The 19,416-nt window shown below is 56.4% G+C and overlaps 1 protein-coding gene across 2 annotated transcripts; it reads right to left on the reverse strand.

Annotated features, from left to right (window-relative positions):
- Positions 1-429: 429 nt before the first annotated feature.
- On the reverse strand, positions 430-19,096 carry SERINC2 (serine incorporator 2). 2 transcript variants are annotated; one of them, XR_003610910.2, is made up of 11 exons: positions 19,008-19,096; positions 9,847-10,008; positions 8,832-9,022; positions 8,305-8,384; positions 7,705-7,842; positions 6,803-6,972; positions 5,001-5,091; positions 4,549-4,690; positions 1,954-2,169; positions 1,648-1,847; positions 932-1,020 (listed from the first exon to the last, which is right to left on the reverse strand). XR_003610910.2 is itself a non-coding variant. In XM_028113917.1 (10 exons), exons 1-10 carry the CDS (start codon positions 19,044-19,046, stop codon positions 885-887), a joined length of 1,365 nt encoding a protein of 454 aa, XP_027969718.1. In that variant the 5' UTR covers positions 19,047-19,096; the 3' UTR covers positions 430-884. The 2 variants fall into 2 exon arrangements, 1 of the variants encoding a protein (XP_027969718.1); XM_028113917.1 differs by lacking the exon at positions 1,648-1,847 and having other exon boundaries at positions 430-1,020.
- Positions 19,097-19,416: the final 320 nt, after the last annotated feature.

A 19,416-nucleotide genomic window follows, 5' to 3' on the forward strand; every position in this document is an offset into this window, starting at 1 on the left:
TCCAAGATTCACCAGATCCAGGCCCGCTCGGCTGACTCAAGCGCGTGCTCTTCCCCACCATGCCCTGAGTCTGGGGATGGGTCAGATTCTTCTCCGCATGTGACAAGGACTATGGCTATGGCAGGAAGGAGGAGATGGCCCCCTCAGCCACCCCGCACAAACTCTCCTCTCCACCCTGACTCGGGCCTCACCGTCCCTCGTGTGGACACCGCTTCAGTGCCTTTCCTGGCCCCCAGACTCCCTTTATCCAAAGCCCTTCCTTCCCCTGGAGCCTCCCCTGCCTCTGCTCCAAGGCTCTCCATGCCCTACCAGAACAGAGCCCAGGTCCCTCGTCTGGCCTCCTCTGCCCTGACCTTGTTTCCGCCCCCACACTGGCCCCAGACCGCATGGGGGCCGCACCCAGGGTGGGGGGCACAGAACATGGGCAGGTACATACACTGGCTGGTTTATTGAGCAAAGTCGTGGAGACTCAGTAAGGCACGGAGTCCAGGAAGGAGGTGGCGTGCCCTGGGGAACGTGGTCGGCACTACCCGGGCCTCAGTGCTGGGCACTCCATCCTGGGGAGTGCTCCCACTCTCTGAGTGGCTCTGAGTGCTTCTCTCCTTCAGGTCCTTCTCCCGGGGAGCCTAAGAATAAGGGGCCCTTCTTTCCCAAGAGGGTGAGTGCAGGGGATGGGGGCCAAGGGTAAGGAAGAGGCAGCTCTGTGGTCTGGAGGCAGCAGGAAGGAAGGGCTCAGGCTTGGGCCTGAGGCTCCCCCTCCCTGAAGGCACTAAGAACAGGGGGCCCAGCTCAGGGGCAAGTCCTGGAGGCGGGTAGGGGTAGGGGCTCAGCGGGCTGACTCACTGAGCCCCGAGCACCAGGTGGGCAGGTTGCAAGGGGCTGCCTCAGCTGAAGTCGCGGTTTGGCAGGAGGAGCGGGGCCACCAGGGTCCACAGGTAAAGGAGCAGCCCCGCCCAGCTGGCACAGATCTTCACCCACACGGCGGTCCACGTGCTGATCATCTTCTGGGTCTCGCCGGGTCTGGAACACACCGTCACCCCAGTGACCTCAGGTCTGGTCCTGCCCTCACCACCCGGTTGCGACCCCTGACTTCGACTCTGGCTCTCAGTCTGTAACTCTAGCCGCCCATCTCTCTGATATTTTTGACCCTTGGCCTTGGCTCTGTCTTTGACCCTAGATGTAGCTTTTGACTAATACCACAGACCTGACCCTGACCTCAATTTCAACACTGACCCCAGTCCTAGACTAATACTATAACCTGACTCCTGGTCCCTGCCTTTGGGACCCTGGAGCTCCCGACCTTAGTCTTGATCCTCAACCTTGACTCTGACCCTCAATCTTGTAACTCCATCCCTGACCCCTGACCTTAGGACTGAGCTGATATCTTTGACCTTAATTCTGACCCTTGACCCTCTAACACCAGTCCTGACCCCTGACCTTGTTACTCTGTTCTTAGTTCCTTGACCTGGCAACTTCAATCCTGGCTTGATGGCCTGCTAACCCCAATTTTAACCAAAAGAACCAAATCTGTGACTTTATATGGCCCCAGTCCCAACCGTTGACCGCATGACTCCTATTCTTGACTCTGACTGATTCTAACCCCATACCCCAAATCCTAACCCTCCAGCCATGAATCCCAGCTCTGACCTTGTAACGCAAATCACCACTCCTGATCTGTAAGGCCCATCTGCCCTGCAAAGGCCCAGCATCACCTCCTATGACCCCCACTTCTCAGGCACTTAGTGAAGGTACAAGCCACAGGGCAGACTAAGGCACTGGCCCGGAAGCTGGGGCATGGATGCGCAGGCTCTATGGAGGGTCCTGGACAGGCTCCTCTATGGTCACGCCTGAAACAGGCATCAGGAGAAACCTGGGGTGGAGGGGCAAGGAGATGGGCGGCCTCCACACCCCAGCACAGCGGATTCGGTCCACGCCCGGCCAGGCTGCACGCACCTGTACCAGTTGGTAAGCGTCATCATTATGTGCAGGGATGCGAGCACCAGGCAGAAGTGGAAGAAAGAGTAGCTGTAGGTGACACCGTCCTGCTCGTTGTCAAAGGCCCGGCCCTTGCATTCCACCACCTGCCGCTGCTGCGTGACCTCCAGCGCGGACGGACACTCCTCCGTCTGCATCAGGCTGTTCACCTGCCGGTGGTCCGAGGAGCGCAGACTGTAGGGGAGGGAGGGCGGAGGCAGGCAGGAAGCTCCAGAGGGCCTCACGAGCCATGCCTTTGGTCATAACGATGGGCACCATGGTTCCAGAACCTCAGGGCCTGGTGACCTGGTGGTTAGGCTCTGGGCCCACCCTCTCACTGCTTTGACTCCGAACTCCACCCCCACCTCCTGTGTGGCCTTAGGCAAGACACTGAACCTCTCTGAGCCTCTGTAAAATTGGGGGTTACAGGACCTCCCTTGTGGAGTTGCCAGGAGGACTAATACTGTAAAGCCCCCAGCACTGTGCCTGGCACAGAGTATAAACTAGAGAAACAGGCGCTGTTATTCAGGTTGTCCATCTGCCAATCCCATAAATATGTACTGAGTACCTAGTACCGCAAAGGACCATACCAGGGACGGCATTCATTGATAATATTAATAATTAAGAATACTCACTTGCCATTGAGTTTGTTTTCCTCCTGTTAGGTGAGTAGTTTCACCAATGACATCCCCTTTCTTCATGTTTATTATAAAAAAAAATACTAACAGCAATGATCTTTTGGTCTTTTCTGTAATGAGGTCTTGATGTTTTTAACAGTATTTTATAGTGTGAGACACATAGGCAATTTTGAAAATCCAAGTCGCATTTGGGAAAAAAGTGACACAGAAGGAGATCTGGACCCCAGCCCCACCCCATCAAGCCGAGAAGTCACCCGCTGAGCTTCTGCTGACCCCAATCATCATCAAACGTCATGCTGATATCTAATGTTTGGGAGCCCGGGTCCTGGTGACACAGCTGGGCACGAAGGCCATCCTCAGGGGTCCCTGCCCTTGTGGCTGCTTGTGCTTCTTCGCTTCCTGGGTTTTAAGAACTGTGCTAAGAGGGCGCCTGGGTGGCTCAGTCGGTTGGGTGTCCAACTCTTGGTTTCGGCTCGGGTCATGATCTCAGGGTCGTAGGATCAAGCCCTGTGTCTGGCTCGGTGCTCAACAGGGAGTCTGCCTGAGATTCTCTCTCCCTCTCCCTCTGCCCCTCCTCTGCTCGCTCTCTCTCTCTCTCTCAAATAAATAAAACTTTAAAAAAAGAAAGAAAGAAAGAAAGAAAAGCACTGGGCTAAGAACAGACAGGCCCCTGGGCTCTCAGAGGCACTGCCCCGTGACTGCAGGCCGGGGGGGGGGGGGCGAGCGTCTGGGGAGCAGGACAAGGTGCTGTTCTGAGCCTGGGTGCTGTGCGCGTGGCCTCGGGCAGGTGACTACTCCTCCCAAACCTCCCGTCTCCTTATCTGAACCATGGAGGTGATCTGGGCCTTTCCAGGTTGAAAAAGGGATCAAGTGAGGCAACAAAGAGTGACCTGCCCAGGCTTTGAAAAAGGTCAAAACAAAATGTGAAACAGCCTCAAAATGTTCAGAGATAGGTGTGCGGCTCTGAGGAAACCAGGCCCTGCCCGGGATGGACGAGTCAGGGAGGGCAGAGGAGCCGGGCAGAGCCTCCTCCGGGCCGTCCTGCGGAGCTGAGAAGAGCAGCACTGAGGGAGCGATGCTGGGCCCTGCGGAGTCAGTCATGAGTCCGCCAGACTCGCCGTCCACGGCAGTCACCCTCAGCATCACCATCTGGTGACTTTACACAACATTCACTCCCTGCCACCCAGCCGTGCAAACATTCACAGTTACTTGCAATTAAAGCAAACACCTATTTGGCGCTGCCTTCTTGCCAAGTTCCTTTCTAAGAGGCTTATTCATACTAACTCATCTACCACCCCTCCACGATCCTGTGAAGTAGGTACTATTTTTATCCTTATTTGACAGCTAAGCAAACCAAGGCACCGAAAGGTGTAGTGACCTGCCCAAGATCGCACTGCTGCTAAGTGGCACTGCCACGTTCGAACACAGGCAGTTTGGCTCCAGAGTCCACACTGATAAGCACTTGCTAAGAGGCCCCTTTAAAAAAAAGCTGTTCCATGATCTTCAGTCTGAGCTGCCCTCTCCCACGTGACAGTGTGGGGTCCCCACCACCCAGGCATTGGAGGACACCATCCTCCACCATCACAAAAGCTCAGAAAGGTGAAGCCACTTACCCGGAGATGACACAGAAGCTGAGTAACAGAGCCCACACCTGCACGCCCCAGTCCAGGCTTCTTCCCTGCCCCCACAGGTGCCTGCACCCTACTGAGCTGGGCACGTGCCAGCCCGACGTGCAAGAAGGGGCCCTGGGCCAGGAGGCAGCGTCCAGCCATGCCCCTGTTGCCCAGTCACGCTGTGCCCTTGGAGGGACTCCGTTTTGCACCAGCATGGGGCTGGACCTGCGCTTGCTAAGGGCGCCTTCCCGCTTGGTGTCTGGGCTCCCCCATCCTCCCCTCACTCGCACCTTCAGGCCCCCAGAAGCCAGACCCCCCCATACCCGATGAAGAGGGTGCACAGGATAAAGACGATGAGTCCCACGATGCTCGGGGCATCCCACCAGTGGGTCTCGTAGCCGTCGGGGCCTGCCAGGACCGTCCCATTGCTGAAGCGGGTCAGCAGGTGGGGGTTGCACTTCTGGTCTAGAGATGGGAGCATAGTCACCCTCAGCCCCTGCAGGCCAGGCCTGAGGAAGGACAGAGAGCCAACCCAAATGGACAGACAGACATACAGCTGAGCATCCAAATCCCAGCAACAGACAGAACTTAGCAGACAAATGACAGAGAAAGAGCTCCAGGAACAGACAGGGCCCTCCTAGCTCCCCGAAGGACTAAGAGGGGGTACAGGCTGAGCTGAGATGTCCCTGTCACCTGGGACGGTCTCCAGCCTTCCAGAAGGCCGTGCTGACCCAGGAATGAGCCCAGGCTTCCCCAAGCCCAGGCCTGTACTCACCAGGGACACTGGACAGGGCCAGCCAGGTGACAAACATGGTGTAGAGCGTGATGACCGAGGCCTGCAGCAGACCCGAGTTGGGCTGGGCGTCCTGGAAGAGCAGTCCATCAGGAAGACCCCCGTCAGACCTGGGGGGGCACCCCACCCGCACCTAGCCCACTCACACCCCACTGCGGCGGGGGGGGGAGCCTTAGGAATCCCCACCACCCTAGAGCCATCCCATACCACACCCTTTGGGAGAACACAGCACCCGGGCCACCCACCACCCACCTCGCCCAAAGGTGGAGTCCTCATTCTTTCTCTTCACAGACTTATCCCAGTCGCGCCCCTACTGAGAACGCACCCAGGGCAGGATCCCTTCACATTCTGAATTTAAGCCCTCCCTGGTTTGCCCCTGCCTTTGTCTCCAACTGTCCACGCCCCCAGCAAGCTCCTCCCCTCCGACTGCACTCAGCTAAGCTGGCCTCCTCTCTGTCCACAGAACCCACCAAACCCTCTCCCACCTCAGGGCCTTTGCATTCGCTGTGCCCTCTCCCTGACACGATCCTCCCCAACATCTCCACGTAGCCAGCCTCTCGTTAGCATTCAGGCCTCAGCTCAGAGTTCTCAATGAGGGCCCAACACCCTGACCCCCGCAGCAGCCCCTGCTCCCCTCCCAGCCGGCCCACCCACCTTTTGCCCACTCTCTTTTATTTCCCACATAGCAGGTATGATCCCAAATTATCTTCCTTGGCCTCGTCTCCTACCAGCTGTTCTTCCCCACCCTCACCACACACACGCTTAGAAATAAGAATCCAAACTGATTAGGAGCGCAGGGTCTGGGGCCAGCTGCCAGCTCCGCCCCCGTGCGCCCCCAGCCCCGCCCCCAGCACGCCCCAGCTCCGCCCCCAGTGCCCCCCCCCCCCCCCAGCTGCGTGACCTCAAGCGCTTCTCTCTCCTCCTCTAAGCCTCCCTTTACTGGTCTGGAAAGTGCGGACGATGGCGGTGCCTGGACTACATGACGGGACAGGTGTCATCAACTAGCAGCAGCTGTTACTCTTCCCCTCTTCCTCACAGCTGCACCCCCAACATCTCCAAGAGGGCCTGGTATACAGTAGGCGCTCCGGAAGTATTTGCTGAATGAATACTGATTACTGTGTGAGCTGGGACAGAGGCATCACCCTCTCAGGGCTTCAATTTTCTCACCAGGAAATAGAGGCTCAGATGAGAAGGGAGGTTCCCCACCTTTCTGCTAAAGACCCTCAAAGGCTCCCCAAGCTACCTGTGAAACCCCTGGGGAGCTGAGATTCCCCAACCATGAGGCACCGCTGGGCTCATAGGGCTCTGAAGAGCACACAATGCCCTGGGGAGCCCCACCCGTTGCCCCCAGGCGGTCTGGGACTGGAAACTGTGCAACTGCACCTCCTAACACCGCTTGTTGAGGGGTCTGGGAGTCGTCACTCAATGGTCCTCACTAGTGGTCTCCCGATTTCCATAAAGACAACGAAGATAACAACAGTTCATGTCTGATGGTTATCTATAGGCCAGGCCCTGTTCTCTGTGTTCACAAACTCTGTCTCAATTCTGCAAATATCTCCAAAGGGTCGGTATTACCCTCATTTCTACATGCGAGAAGAGAGAAGCACGGGGAGGGTACGGCACTTTCCCAAAGACACCCAGCAAGTAGCCATGAAAGCTGTGACTCCAACCCAGGGAGGCTGACTCGGGAGCCCAAGCCTCTGGGACTGGCAGCCCTGCCCCAGGACCCCAAGGCTCCTACCAGAAGTCTCCCCCCACACCAAGGGGCCTGGCGTCAGTCTCACCTGGACCTTGGGCAAGACGGCGACAGTGGAGACGCAGAAGCAGAGAGTGAGGTTGAGGCCGATGAAGACCTTGCCTTCATAGCAGGTGCCGGGCTGGGTGTAGTAGATGAACAGCAGCGTCACGGCCGCAGTGGACAGTGTGTAGAAGAGAAGGGTGAAGAAGAAGAGGCCTGCGAAGGGGGGTGGCAAGTGGCTGGGTGAGGAGGCAGAGGGACCCCCCTCCCCTCGAGGGGGCTTGTCAGGCAGCCCCCTGTGTGGGCCTCGGCTTCCTCGTCGGAGGAATGACATCAGTGTCTCCTGAACGTCTGTCACTTGCCAACGCTTGGGAGAGCTCCTGCCCCATCCTGACCTAAAAGGACTCCCTTGCCATTAATAAGTTAACCATGGAAAGAAAGGCAGTGAATACAAAAGAGTCTTTCACAAAGTCCACTGGATGCACAGGGACCCGCTGAAGCCCTGCTCCCTCGTCAGAGAGACCAGCCACTTTTCAGAGGCGTGAAAACCAAACCGGCACCTAAGTGAGCCTTTCTCCTCAGTCAGCTCAGGAGAACTGAAAGGGAGCTGAGCAGGGACCCACTCTGCCCCGGGGGCTTCAGGGACCCAGTGTCATTTGGTTTGGTCTGGGCTGGCTATGCATGGCCCGTCCTGCAGGAATCACTGAACTAGACCCCGCCAAGGTCTCTCCGGTCCGGCTCCCCTCTAACCACCTCCCAAAGTCACCCCAGACCCAGCTGCCCCTGCCCACACCCACACCCTTCCCTCCATCTGCCCAGGAGGGTTCAATTGCTGCCCTAGGGCAGGGGGCAGCTCCAGATGCCCTGAGGCTTTCCTCTAGCTTCGGGGACCCCCTGTGCTCAGGAAGCCCCAGTTGCAAGCGCGGGGGCTCTGGCGACGTCGCTCACCTGCATACCAGGCCCGGGAGTCACACTCCTCAGCCTTGCCCAGCCACCGCTGGTTCCAGGAGTGAGCAAAGTCGATGAGCAGGACCAGCTGGATGAGGATGAAGAGGAAGGAGCCCACGACACCGAAGTAGAACCAGACTGTGTGGGGGGAGGGGAGAGGACAGAAGGGGGGAGGGGGCAAGGCGGTGGGGGGGCAGCCTGAGCACCAGGCTCCCTGGGATTAATGCGGCAGGCGCCCTCCCGCGGTCTCCCTCACATGCACATTTACTCATTCAACAATTTGTGCCGTGCCCTGCAATGGTGACACAGAGAAGAAGCAGAGTCCCTGCCCTCAGGGAACCCCTAGCCATGTAGAGAGAGGCAGCGTGGCAGGGTATGGGGCAGGGGTGAGGCAGCTTCTACCCACCTGCCCCCCACCCCACTGCCATATTGCCCAAAGGCCATGTGGCCAAGCACCAGAGTGCTGTCTCCTGGCCCGGGGGGTACCCAGTCAGCAGCCTGAGGTCTGTGTGCCAAGGCAAAGAGCAACCAGTGCTCCTCCCTCTGGAGACCCCAACTCCCTCCTGGTAGCCCCCCATCCCTCCCACCAAGGCCACCTACCATTGGAGAAGGAGCCGTCAGGGATATAGAATGCGCCCACGGTGATGCCCATGAGGATCAGGAACTTAAAGAACCAAAATCTATTGGGGGTGGGGAGGACAGACCGACCAGGGAGCTAAGTGGGGGGAGGGGACCAGGCCCGGCCCCCAGAACCCCTACCCCCAAAGACCAGGTCCTGGGTACTGGGCAAGTGAAGAGGGGCTTTCTGATGGTCTGATGGGCACAGAAAGTCTGTCCCAGCCCTAGAAAAATCCCTGAGGGACAGAGGGAAGGACTAAGTCAGAGTGACGGTGGTCACCCAGTTTCTTGTCCCAACTGTGTCACTAAAGTGTTGTGTGGCCTTAGGCATGTTCTCACCCTTTCTGACTTTTATTTCTTCATCTGAGAAGTGGGAAGAACTAAATGAGCTGATCTCTGTGCTTCGGTGGCTCACAGTCTGGGGGCAGGGCCCGGAGATGCCTGGAGACTGGCCGGGGGGCAGAAAGCATGGTGTGCGTCCCGGCTGCGGGGGCGGGAGGGGCCCTCACCCGTTCTGGACGGCAGCCCTGGGGTCCCGGCTGCTGCGCACGCAGATCATGAACAGGGTGAAGAGGAAGAAAAAGGCTGCTGTCGCAAAGCACATGCGGTAGACAGCACGGTGGCCGAGCAGGGAGCCACAGTCGATGTGGCCCTGAAGGATGACGGGGGTCCCGGCCCCCTCTTCACACACCCACGGCAGCTGTGGGGAGACAAAGCAGCATGAAGGCCCCCCGCCCCCAGAACCCTGGGCCGACTCTGCCAAGGCTCCCTCCTTCCCCCCCATCGGCACCCCCACCCAGCCCTGGGGCTGAAGTCCTGTGAGTGGCCCTGGGACAGATGGAAACACATGGTCCAGTGACAGATCATTCCTCTCTGCCTGTCTCCCTGCTGTCGCACCCGCAGCCTCAGGACCTCATGGCACTGAGGGAGGCAGGACTGAGTGCTCCCCACCTACCACTTACACCAGAACCCCGGGGACTCTGGGGGAACGTGAGATTCCAGGCTCCTCTCAGACAGAACCAGAGTCAGAGGTGGGGTCTGAGAATCTGCATTTCTAGCACACCCCCCAGGGCATTCATACCATCACACACACTCGAATGTCAGAGCCACTGGCCTAAATGTGGCACTGGGTCTGGGCCAGGCTCTGAGATGCTGGGATGAAGGGAAGAGTAAGGACCCCAAACCTTAGTGCTCCAGCACTAAAGAGGGAAAAGCATGCCCCAGGGGCCAGTGTCCAGGGGGGACAATGATGATTTGTAAGATTCTCCAAGGGGCCCACGGCTTATGAGGAACAGGAATTCTCATGTGAGGTTCAAACTCTCCTCCTCACATGAAGAAATGCCCCCATCACCACCCCTGGATGGTGGGCGCCCCAGGACACTCCCGCCCCGCCTTCTCGATTAGCTGGGACCTCAAGCCGTGGCGGGGGGGGGGGGGGGGGACCGGCCTGGAGCAACTGGGCCTGCGCTTCAGGCCTGGTCCCATGGGCTGCCGCACTCGCCTGCCTGCGCCGGGGCCCCTCACCTTGTGGAGCTGACTCTCCACGCTGGGGCTCAGCATGATGATGGACACCAACACCCCCAGGAAGAGGAAGGCCGTGAAGCTGAGACGGGTCACGGTGGAGTTGCGGCTGGAGGGGCAGCAGCCGCACAAGATGCAGGGGGCAGAGCCGCAGAGGCAGGACACCTGGAAGGGCAGGACGGTACCCTTACTCCCTGCCTCCTCCCCCCTTCCCCACCAGAGCAGGAGCACCCGCCACCTGCCCATCCATGTCTCCAAATCTTTGCCAAGCCTGCCGTCCCTGGGCCTCAGACATTATCCCATTGAACGTTCAAGCCCCAAAGGGCACTGAGGAAACCAAGCTTCAAAAAGGTTGGGTCACGTGGTTTCTTACGTAGGGGGAGGCAGAGTGGTGATAGATGATAGATAGATAGATAGATAGATAGATAGATAGATAGATAGATCGATCGATCCAGAACACCAGCTCCAACACCGATAAGCTGTGTGGCCCTATACAACTCACTCAACCTCTCTGAACCTCAGCTTCCTCTTCCATAAGATGGGACTCATAATGGTACCTACCTCTCACAGGAATTTTAAATTATAACGCGCTCCGTCTTCCTTTGCCCCCTCCCAGCTTAGCTTTTCTCCATAGGACTTGCGATCCCTGCCTGGCTTTCTCTTTTACTCATGTTTGTCTGCTTGCCACTTCTAGCATGTAAGCTCCACCAGGGCCGGGGCTTTTGTTCACTGTGGCAGACCCACAAATCGGAACGGTGCTTGGCTCACAGCTGGAGCCCAGTGACTATTGATTGAACAAATGCAAAGTGTCTGGCATAGTCCCAGACCCATGTTAAGACCGCAAGAAACAGCCAGCACGGGATAAACATCTGCTGAATGAATGGAATGCAGAATTGTGAGTGACTGTGATTTCCTGCTCTGGGGCTGGCCCTGTCCTGGACACCAGTGGCCGTCTCCCCCTCTCCCTCTCCTGGTCCCTCTGCCCAAGCTGGCGCCAGCCCTCTCTGGGGCCGGCTGAAATCATGTGGGGGCTGGTGATACCACTCTATTCACAGCTGGTATCCCAAAAGACGACTGACCCCTCGGGGAACCAGGCCTACATCCAGATACATCTGGTCACCAGTTTATCTCCCCTATGACCGCCCCAGCTCTTCACCCAGGTATTTAAGAGTCAAGAGCAAGAAAGATACCGGTTCTGCCCTCCTGCAAGAAAGACACTCAACAATCATTCCACCTGTCGTGGTCATTGCCGCTCTGAGAGTCACTGACGGGGGCCTACTTCAGACCGGGGATGGAGGGTCCCTTCTCAAATGAAGTGACATTTAAGCAGAGCTAGAGAATGAGGAGGCCCTCTCCCAACCAGGGGGAAGAAAGAGTGTTCCAGACAGAGGGAACAGAGGTGGAGGCAGCTGTGGGACAGGCAGGAACTGGGCGATGGTGGAAGAGAAAGAGGCCCTTGGGACCGAAGCTTCGAGAGCAGGTGGCGAGTGGGGGTGACAAGGTCAGCCAGGCTTGGTGGGGGGGGCTGGTGGCCATGTGCAGAGCCCTGGGGTTGATCATCTGAGCAGAGGGCAGCCAGCGAGGGTCTGAAGCTGGGAGGGACACTGAAATAGGCTTACACTGAAAAGGTGGTTCTGTGGAGGGCACGCTAAAGGGGCTCCTTCCTCCTCAGAGACCTTGCATCCGACTTTCTGGGCTGGTCCCAAGGTGTGCATTCTGGTCCCAAACTACACTATGCTTGAGGTGTAGCTGCCCTCCCATCTCCCCTTCCCTTCCTCCCAAGAGTGGAAACGCCCCTGGATACCCATCTGTCTCACCCACAAAGCAAGTACAACATGTTTGCTAAATGAAACGCCTGCAGAATGAATTTCCTTTTCATGGTCCAAATCATAACTGGTCCAGCAACTCCTGGTTACATCTTGCAGCCCTCACTCCAAGCCCTGCCTCCTACCCCTGGCTGCCTTTTGGGGATAAAGGGATGAGCAAATGCCAGAAACATATTTCATAAACCATAAAGAACAGTCTGGCTATGAGACAGACTAGCTATTAGCCCCATTTTACAGACAAGGAACCTGAGATCAGAGAAGTTAAGAACGTGCCAGAGTCACCCAGCAAGTGGACGGCAGTGCTGAGGTTCAAGGAGTAAGAGTGAGCGTCCGTTTAGAAGGTGCTCGGTCCCAGGCACCGTGGTAAGCCCCTATCTCCATGACTCTATGCAGGAAGTGTATTGTACCTCCCACTTACAGACGGGGAAAATGACTCGGAGGGGTAACATGACCAAGGTCACAGAGCAGGTAAGCAGAGGAGCTGGCGTTCGAGCTCCCGTCTGCCTGTACCAGGGGCCCACTAGCTCACTGACGGCAGTCTCTCTTAATTTCAAAACACCCCAGGGATGGAAATAATCCCTCAGCTGCCATAGAAAACCCACAGAGGCCCTTGAGCACCGATCTTAGGAACCATGTGCTAAAGGGCCCGAGTCAGGGCCTGGCTCTGGCTTGTTACCGCTTCAATCGGAGACATTTGAGACATAAGAAAAGCCACCCCACTGCACTCGGGGAGCCTGGCCTTTCAGTTCACCCTAATTCTTGGAGATCAAAAGCCCGGTGTTCCTGACATGCGAAACCAAGGACCGATAGCCAGACAGACCAGGTCAGGGAGAGAAAAACGCACAGCAGCCCCCACCCCCAGCTGCTGCTAGCGCATCCTTGGAATCCCTCGTGCGTTCTGACCCAGTCTCTCAACCCCCAGGGCATCGCTCCTACAAGAACCTCTTCCTGCAGCAGTACCAGCTCACAGGAGTAAGGGCGGACACGTGCGCACGCACCTCCACACGCACACGCAAGTTCAGTGTGGCGCTGCTCACACCCGGAAAGTACTAGGGGGAAGCTTAAAATAACGAAATGCCCACCCATACATCGTGGTCCTCCCCTATGAGGGTCTCCGCTGAATGCAGCAGATGTGTAGGTGATACAAAGGGGTACACGTAACTAAGTATAATTAAATATAAATTCTACCTCAATAAAGCTGATTTTATTACTAAAAGAGAAAAATTTTAAACTTAAAACAAAAAACCAAAATAGGCACACAGCTTTAGGTTTTATGAGCTTATTAGAATCTCAAGAGACTGCAAATAACCTACAAGTCCTGCGCCGGGGGCCCGTGGTGGTCCATCTACTCCGTGGAACGTTACAGGCGCAGGAAAGAAAAAAGTCCCCGGGCTGCAGGGCAACATGGACTAACATTAATGGCGCAAGGTGAAAAGCCAAGGCAGACATAACGTCGCTCCTGGGCTAAGATTACACCCCTGCCCCCAAATGCACCCAGGGCAGCGGCAGCAACAGAGAGGCCCCAAGACACTGGGTACGTGTTAGCAGCAAAATGCAGCCAGGTTCTTGGAATGGGGAGTCAGATCTTAGAAAGCCCTGGGTCTTACGGTTTTCAGGCTGCAAGCCTCCTTGGCATTTAACTGTTCCAGCCTCTCTCTAATGAAGAATCACCCAGAAGGCAGCCTCCACTGCTTACACACTGCCAAAGACCAGGAGCTCACAACCACCTGAGGCAAGCTGGACTGCTCTGGAACCATGTGTGCTTTGGCATGATGGGAACAGGCTGTCACCAATCATTCGCACTCTCTCCTGGTTGCCCCTAAAGCCAGGGACGTGGGTTCTCAGGACCATTCCTGGGGCACTGGGCAGGCGAGGAGGCAGCCAGGGTTGGGGCCACAGTTTAAAGTTGATTTGTTTAAAATAAACTAACCCGGGGCGCCTGAGTGGCTCAGTTGGTGAAGCGTCTGCCTTCAGCTCAGGTCATGATCCCGGGTCTGTGTCGGGTTCCCTGCTCAGCGGGGAGTCTGCTTCTCCCTCTCCCTCTGGTGTGCGCGTGTGCTTTCTCCCTCAGATAAATAAAATAAATCTTTTTTTTTAAGATTTTTATTTATTTATTTACTTGAGAGAGCAAGAATGAGAGAGAGAGAGAGAGAGCACATGATGGGGGGAGGGTCCGAGGGAGAAGCAGACTCCCTGCTGAGCAGGGAGCCCGATGCGGGACTCGATCCCAGTACTCCAGGATCATGACCTGAGCCGAAGGCAGTCGCTTAACCAACTGAGCCACCCAGACGCCCCTAAATAAAATAAATCTTAAAAAAAAATAAAATAAAATAAACTGACCCTCCGCTTCCGGGTATTAGTCAAAAGCAAGGACTCAAACAGATAATCTGCACACCCATGTTTATAACAGCATTATTCACAATAGTCAAAAAGTAGAAGCAGCCTGCATGTCCATAGACTGATGAATGACTAAACGCAATGTGGGATATACATACAAGGGAATATTATTGAGCTTTAAAAAGGAAGGACATTCTGACACCTGCTACAACACAGATGAACCTTGGGGACATTGTAGCAAATAAAATAAACCAGACACCAAAGGACAAATGCCATTCGATTCCACTGATACGAGAACCTAGAGCAGTCAAACTCACAGAGACAGAAAGTAGACTGGGGGTTCCCAGGGGCTGGGGGAGAGGGGCGTGGAGAGTTATTATTGAATGGGTAGGGAGTTTCAATTTGGGGAGGATGAAAAAGCTCTGGAGATGGATGGTAGGGATGGTTACACCACAACTTGGATGTAGTTAACACCACTGAACCGCACGCTTAAAAATGCTTAAAATGGGCGCCTGGGTGGTTTAGTCGGTTAAGCGTCTGCCTTCGGCTCAGGTCATGATCCCAGGGTCCAGGGATCAAGTCCCACATCGGGCTCCCTGCCTGGCAGGAAGCCTGCTTCTCCCTCTCCCTCTGCCTGCCGCTCCCCCTGCTTGTTCTTGCTCTCTCTCTCTTCTCTCTCTCTGACAAATAAATAAATAAAGTCTTAAAAAAATTTTTTAAAGGGTTAAAATGGTCAGTTTTATGTTATGTGGATGTTACCACAATCAGGAAAAAGGAGGGGGCCGTTTTCAAGGACGAGTAAGAAGTCAGCCAGGTGACAAAGGGAAAGGTGTTCCTACAAAGGGAACAGCATGGGCGAAGCAGCAAGAAACACTGTCTCTTCGAGGCAGCTGTCAAGAGGAGACAGAGGGATGATGCAAGTGATGGCCACAGTCCCTGCAGGCCGCGCCAAGGAGTCCGCACTTCATCCTGAAGGCAGTGAGAAGCATCCTGCAGGAGAAGCAGAGCATCAGATCTGCATTACCGAAAGACCACTTTGGCCACAGATGGAAAACAGATGTAGGTGGCGGTGCGCCGTACCTCTGGGAACAGGGAAAGCGAGCTAGGGGAACAGACGGCAAGGGAAAGAAGACAGAGCCTGGAGTTTTTCTTGTGTGCTTCAACCCACAATATTTCCCCCTTCAGACACTACTGCTCATTTGGGATGATATCATTTTGATATCATAAAAATAGATAACCATTTTAAATGTATATATATATATTTTATATATGATATATACCATATATCATGAGATAAATTACAAACTCCTTGAAAACTAAAAGAAAATGTTACAATGGAAATTTTTTTAAAGATTTTATTTTTAAGTGATCTCTACACCCAATGTGGGGCTCGAACTCACAACCCTGAGATCAAGAGTCGCAGACTCGACTGACTGAGCCAGCCAGGTGCCCCTATAATGATAAATTTTTATGTGACGTACATTTTGCCACAATTAGACAAAAACTGGTCCCAGCGAGGATGGAGTGCACCTTGCAGGCTTCGTGAACAGCCCCCAGTACTGCCCGAGCCACCCTGGGACTAGAGGAAGCAGAGCAGAAGTCAGCCCCCGGACTACTCAGGGCACACGTACATCCCTGTGCAGCGCTAAGAATAGAGGGCCTAGCCTTGGCGCTGCCACCAACTTCCAGGATGACCTTAGACAGGTCTCTTTTCCCCGCCGTGGGACTCAGTTTCCTCAGCCATAAAATGGGCTCCTGGGCAGGACAGTGAAGTGGCTCAGAGCCCAGGCTCTCCAATCAGACAGTCCCGGCTCCACCACCTTCCCAAATGTGGTCTTGAGCACTTTCCCACTCCGGGGTGCTTAGAATGGCCACTGCCGGCCCGCTTCGTGCTAAGTATGTTGGCATGCTCCTCTCAGTCCCACTCAATCCTCACAACGTGCTGAGAGACAGACACCACTGCTCTCTCCACTTCCTTATTCCCTCCATCCCAGAGAGAGGGACAAAGGGACCGCCCGAAGTCACGAGATGGGGGGAGAGGCCACACCAGGATCTGAGTCCCTTCCTCCGACCCTTTCACGCTCCCTCGCATGTACAGGATAGAGAATTAGATTTAATGGCATGCAGATATTAGACAAGGCCTCCCTAGCTATTTGCTCACCATCCAGCCCACCAAGTACTGGCTGGCCTGGTGACTCCCATCCCATCATGGGCCCATCTTATCTCCTCTGAGCCAGGACTCACCCTCGGTCCAATACAAATGCTGACCAAAAGGCATGATGGGCAGATGCAAATGTGTCATGGCTGGAGGTCTTCTCTGTGGATCCACAGACTCCAGAATGTTCCCCCAAAGATGCCCAGGAACCCCTATTAGAACTTTCCTCCTGTGGAGCAAATCTCCATTGAAACAGGTTGTTTTTGGTTTGCTGTTTCTTTGTCTTTTTTTAAAGTAGGTTCCACGCTGGGCATGGAGCCCACTTCGGGGCTTGAACTCACAACCCTGAGATGAAGACCTGAGTTGAGATCAAGAGTCGGACACTTACTCCACTGAGCCACCCAGGCGCCCACAAAATAGGTTGTTATCGGTGTCCAGTAAGACCCAACTGCACCACTTAATACTGTGTGGCTGTGGGGAGACCACCTTCCCTCTCTGATCCAGTTTTGTCACCTGTGAAATGGAAATCACGTTAACTGCCTCACTGCGGTCCTAGTTGGATTGGATGAGAAGACACACAGCCGGTGCTCACTGCAGTGCTGGCTTGTGCCACCACTGGACAGCGGCTGGGCCCTGAGCGCTGGGCCCTGAGTGAGGACACAGTGATGGAGGCAGCTCTTGGTATCATTATCTGAAACAGGATGACCATGTCACAGGGCTCGAGGGAGAACCAACAAGACAGCACGGCGAGGGGCTCAGCACAGCACCTGGCATGTGGTAGGAACTCAGTAAATGTCAGAGGTCAGAAACCCAGGGGGAGGCCACTAAAAGGAAGGACAGGTCCCCTGCCGACATTAGATATTCAGTAAGTGGACCAGCCCTGTCCCCAGGCACCCGGGATGTGAAGGGAGGGAAGATGTGGGCAGAAGCCTGGACCAGGAATCAGATTTTAATCTTGACCGTCCAGTCCCCCATCCGCTCTCTGCACAGCCTCTGGGAAGTCGGCTAACCTCTCTGAGGCTAACCTCTCGGAGCCGCAGTCTGTTGAGGGTTTGAGCAAGCCTTTCAGGTGCCTTCTGGTCTCAGCATTCTAAGATTCCATGACTCAGCGGCCGGCCTGGGCTCCAGAGAGAATTCTCCACCCACCCTTGCAAGAAGATAACAACAATAGCGCCACTCACTGTCGCCAGGAAGTAGGTGGGGCACTTTTTGATCTTCCTCAAATCACCAACCATGAAGGAGGCAGTTGGGGAGGCAGAGGCACAGGGGATTGGCAGGTCACCTCTCAACACGGGCCACTCCCAGGCCAGCCCGGCCAAATGGAAATCTGGTCAACTTCAAGGAAGCACTCCCTCCCCTACCAGGAAGCAAACCCTTCTTGGCCAGAGACCCAGCCCAAACCTAGAATTCACTGGGCAGTGGGCAGAAAGGGATCTCAGAGACCAGTTCTTGATTCCTGTGGGCGCGTGTCCACACACGCAACACACACACACTTCACAGGTGGTAAATGGAGGCCCAGAGAGGACAAGAGACTGTCCAGGGACCCACTCTACAGCCTCTCTGTGCAGATACCATTCTCAGAAAATGGTTGTAAAGTAAATCTCTAGATCCTTAAGCTCCCCACCCCTACACCCCATCCTAACACACACACACAAATCAGGGACAAAGGAAAGCAAGTCCTGAGATTCAGCAGCCACCAGACCCCCCTCTTCCTCTCTGCTTCTCTTTGTGTAGGGCAGAGGGGGAGGGAGCTGCCTGAATGAACCTCGGATTTAATGAGGGGAAGAGGGAAAGGAGAGGGGGCTGGGAAAAGGGAAAGGAGAAGGGGCCTCCCAGCCGGGTCGGGCTGAAGCTCCTCCCCTTTGCTGGCTGCAACCCCAAAGCAGAGTATGGCTGCCCCCGAGGTCCCCGAGCCCAGGCCCCCCGAACCCAGGCGACCAGGTACTGCCCCACGCCCGCACACTCCGACCTTCCTCAATTCCTGGGTCTTCCAACCCAGAGCTGGGCCCGGTGGCGGTTGGCAACCCAAACGGCCCTCACTCAAGGGTGGCTTAGGAAGGCGGATGGGGGCTTCCTCCCCACCCCCATTTCAGGCTCCGGGGCCTAGAGGGGAAGGGTCTGGGGTTCGTTGGGGAAGTGCCCAGGACTTAGTGTGAGCTAGTCTGAAAGAGGCAGAGACAAAGATGCAGAGAGACAGACTGGACGGTAGGACAGACGGACAGACACCCGTGAGACAGACAATGACTGATGGAGAAGCCACGGACGGACAAAGACAGTAGGATAAACGAACGGACAGAAACAGATGTCAGACAAATACAAATGGGCAAACTGAGGCAGGCGGGCAGGGAGACAGACTGACGGACGGATTGCCGGAGGGACAGAAAAAGACACACCGCAGAGTGGGGCAGGGACCAGGCGGGCCACACAAAGAGTCAGAATATCCGAGAGAGACGACAGGCGCACGGCGAGGACGTCTCCAAGTTGTGCGAGGTGGGGCCGCAGCGCGCACCCCCATCCCGGGCTCTGGGCCTCAGTCTCCCCAGTCCCTGAGAGGGGCGCCCGCCCAAGGCCCGCCCCTCCCCCCGCCACCCGGCGCGCCCCAACCCCTCCCCCGCGGTAACCCGAGCCCCGGACACCAGCTGTCCCCAGCGCCCGCGGGTCCAGGATGGGGGTGGGGGGACCGAGGGACGAGGGGACCAGGGGGCGAGGTGGCGGGGTGCGGGCCCAGAAAGACAAGTTTGGAGAAAGAAAAAAGAAGAAACTATTTGGAGGAAGAAGACGGACAAAAGTGCGGGGTCGAAGAAGGAGCCGGCGGCACGCGGGCGGGCGCGGGGGTCAGGACTCACGCAGCTGAGCACGGAGCAGGCCCCCAGGCAGGCCCCCATGGCGGCGGCGCGGGGCGCGGGGCGCGGGCGGCGGGGCGCGGGCGGCGGGATCGCTGGGGCTCCGGGCGCCGGGTCCTAGCCCCGCCCCCGCCCCGCCCCGGTCGGGCCCCGCCCCCGCCCCGCCCCGCCCCACCTGCCGAAGCCTCTCGCCGCTTTCCGCCGGCGCTCGGAGCCTCCGGAGACTCACCTGGGGCAGGTGCGCCCGGCAAGACCCGCAAGACGGGTAGGGAAAGTGATGGGGCCCGGGACTCCCGCGGCCATGTGAGACGTGCAGCGGGACCCGACTCTGCCCCGGGTTCAAGTCCTGTTCCAAAGCGAGGGTTTGGAAATACCGAGACCTGGGTTCGAGTCCCAATGAGGCCACAGTGTG

The sequence above is a fragment of the Eumetopias jubatus genome, unplaced genomic scaffold (assembly GCF_037043125.1).
Source record: "Eumetopias jubatus isolate StellerSeaLion01/CBP00866 unplaced genomic scaffold, mEumJub1_p1.0 scaffold_4, whole genome shotgun sequence".
Lineage (NCBI taxonomy): Eukaryota > Metazoa > Chordata > Mammalia > Carnivora > Otariidae > Eumetopias > Eumetopias jubatus.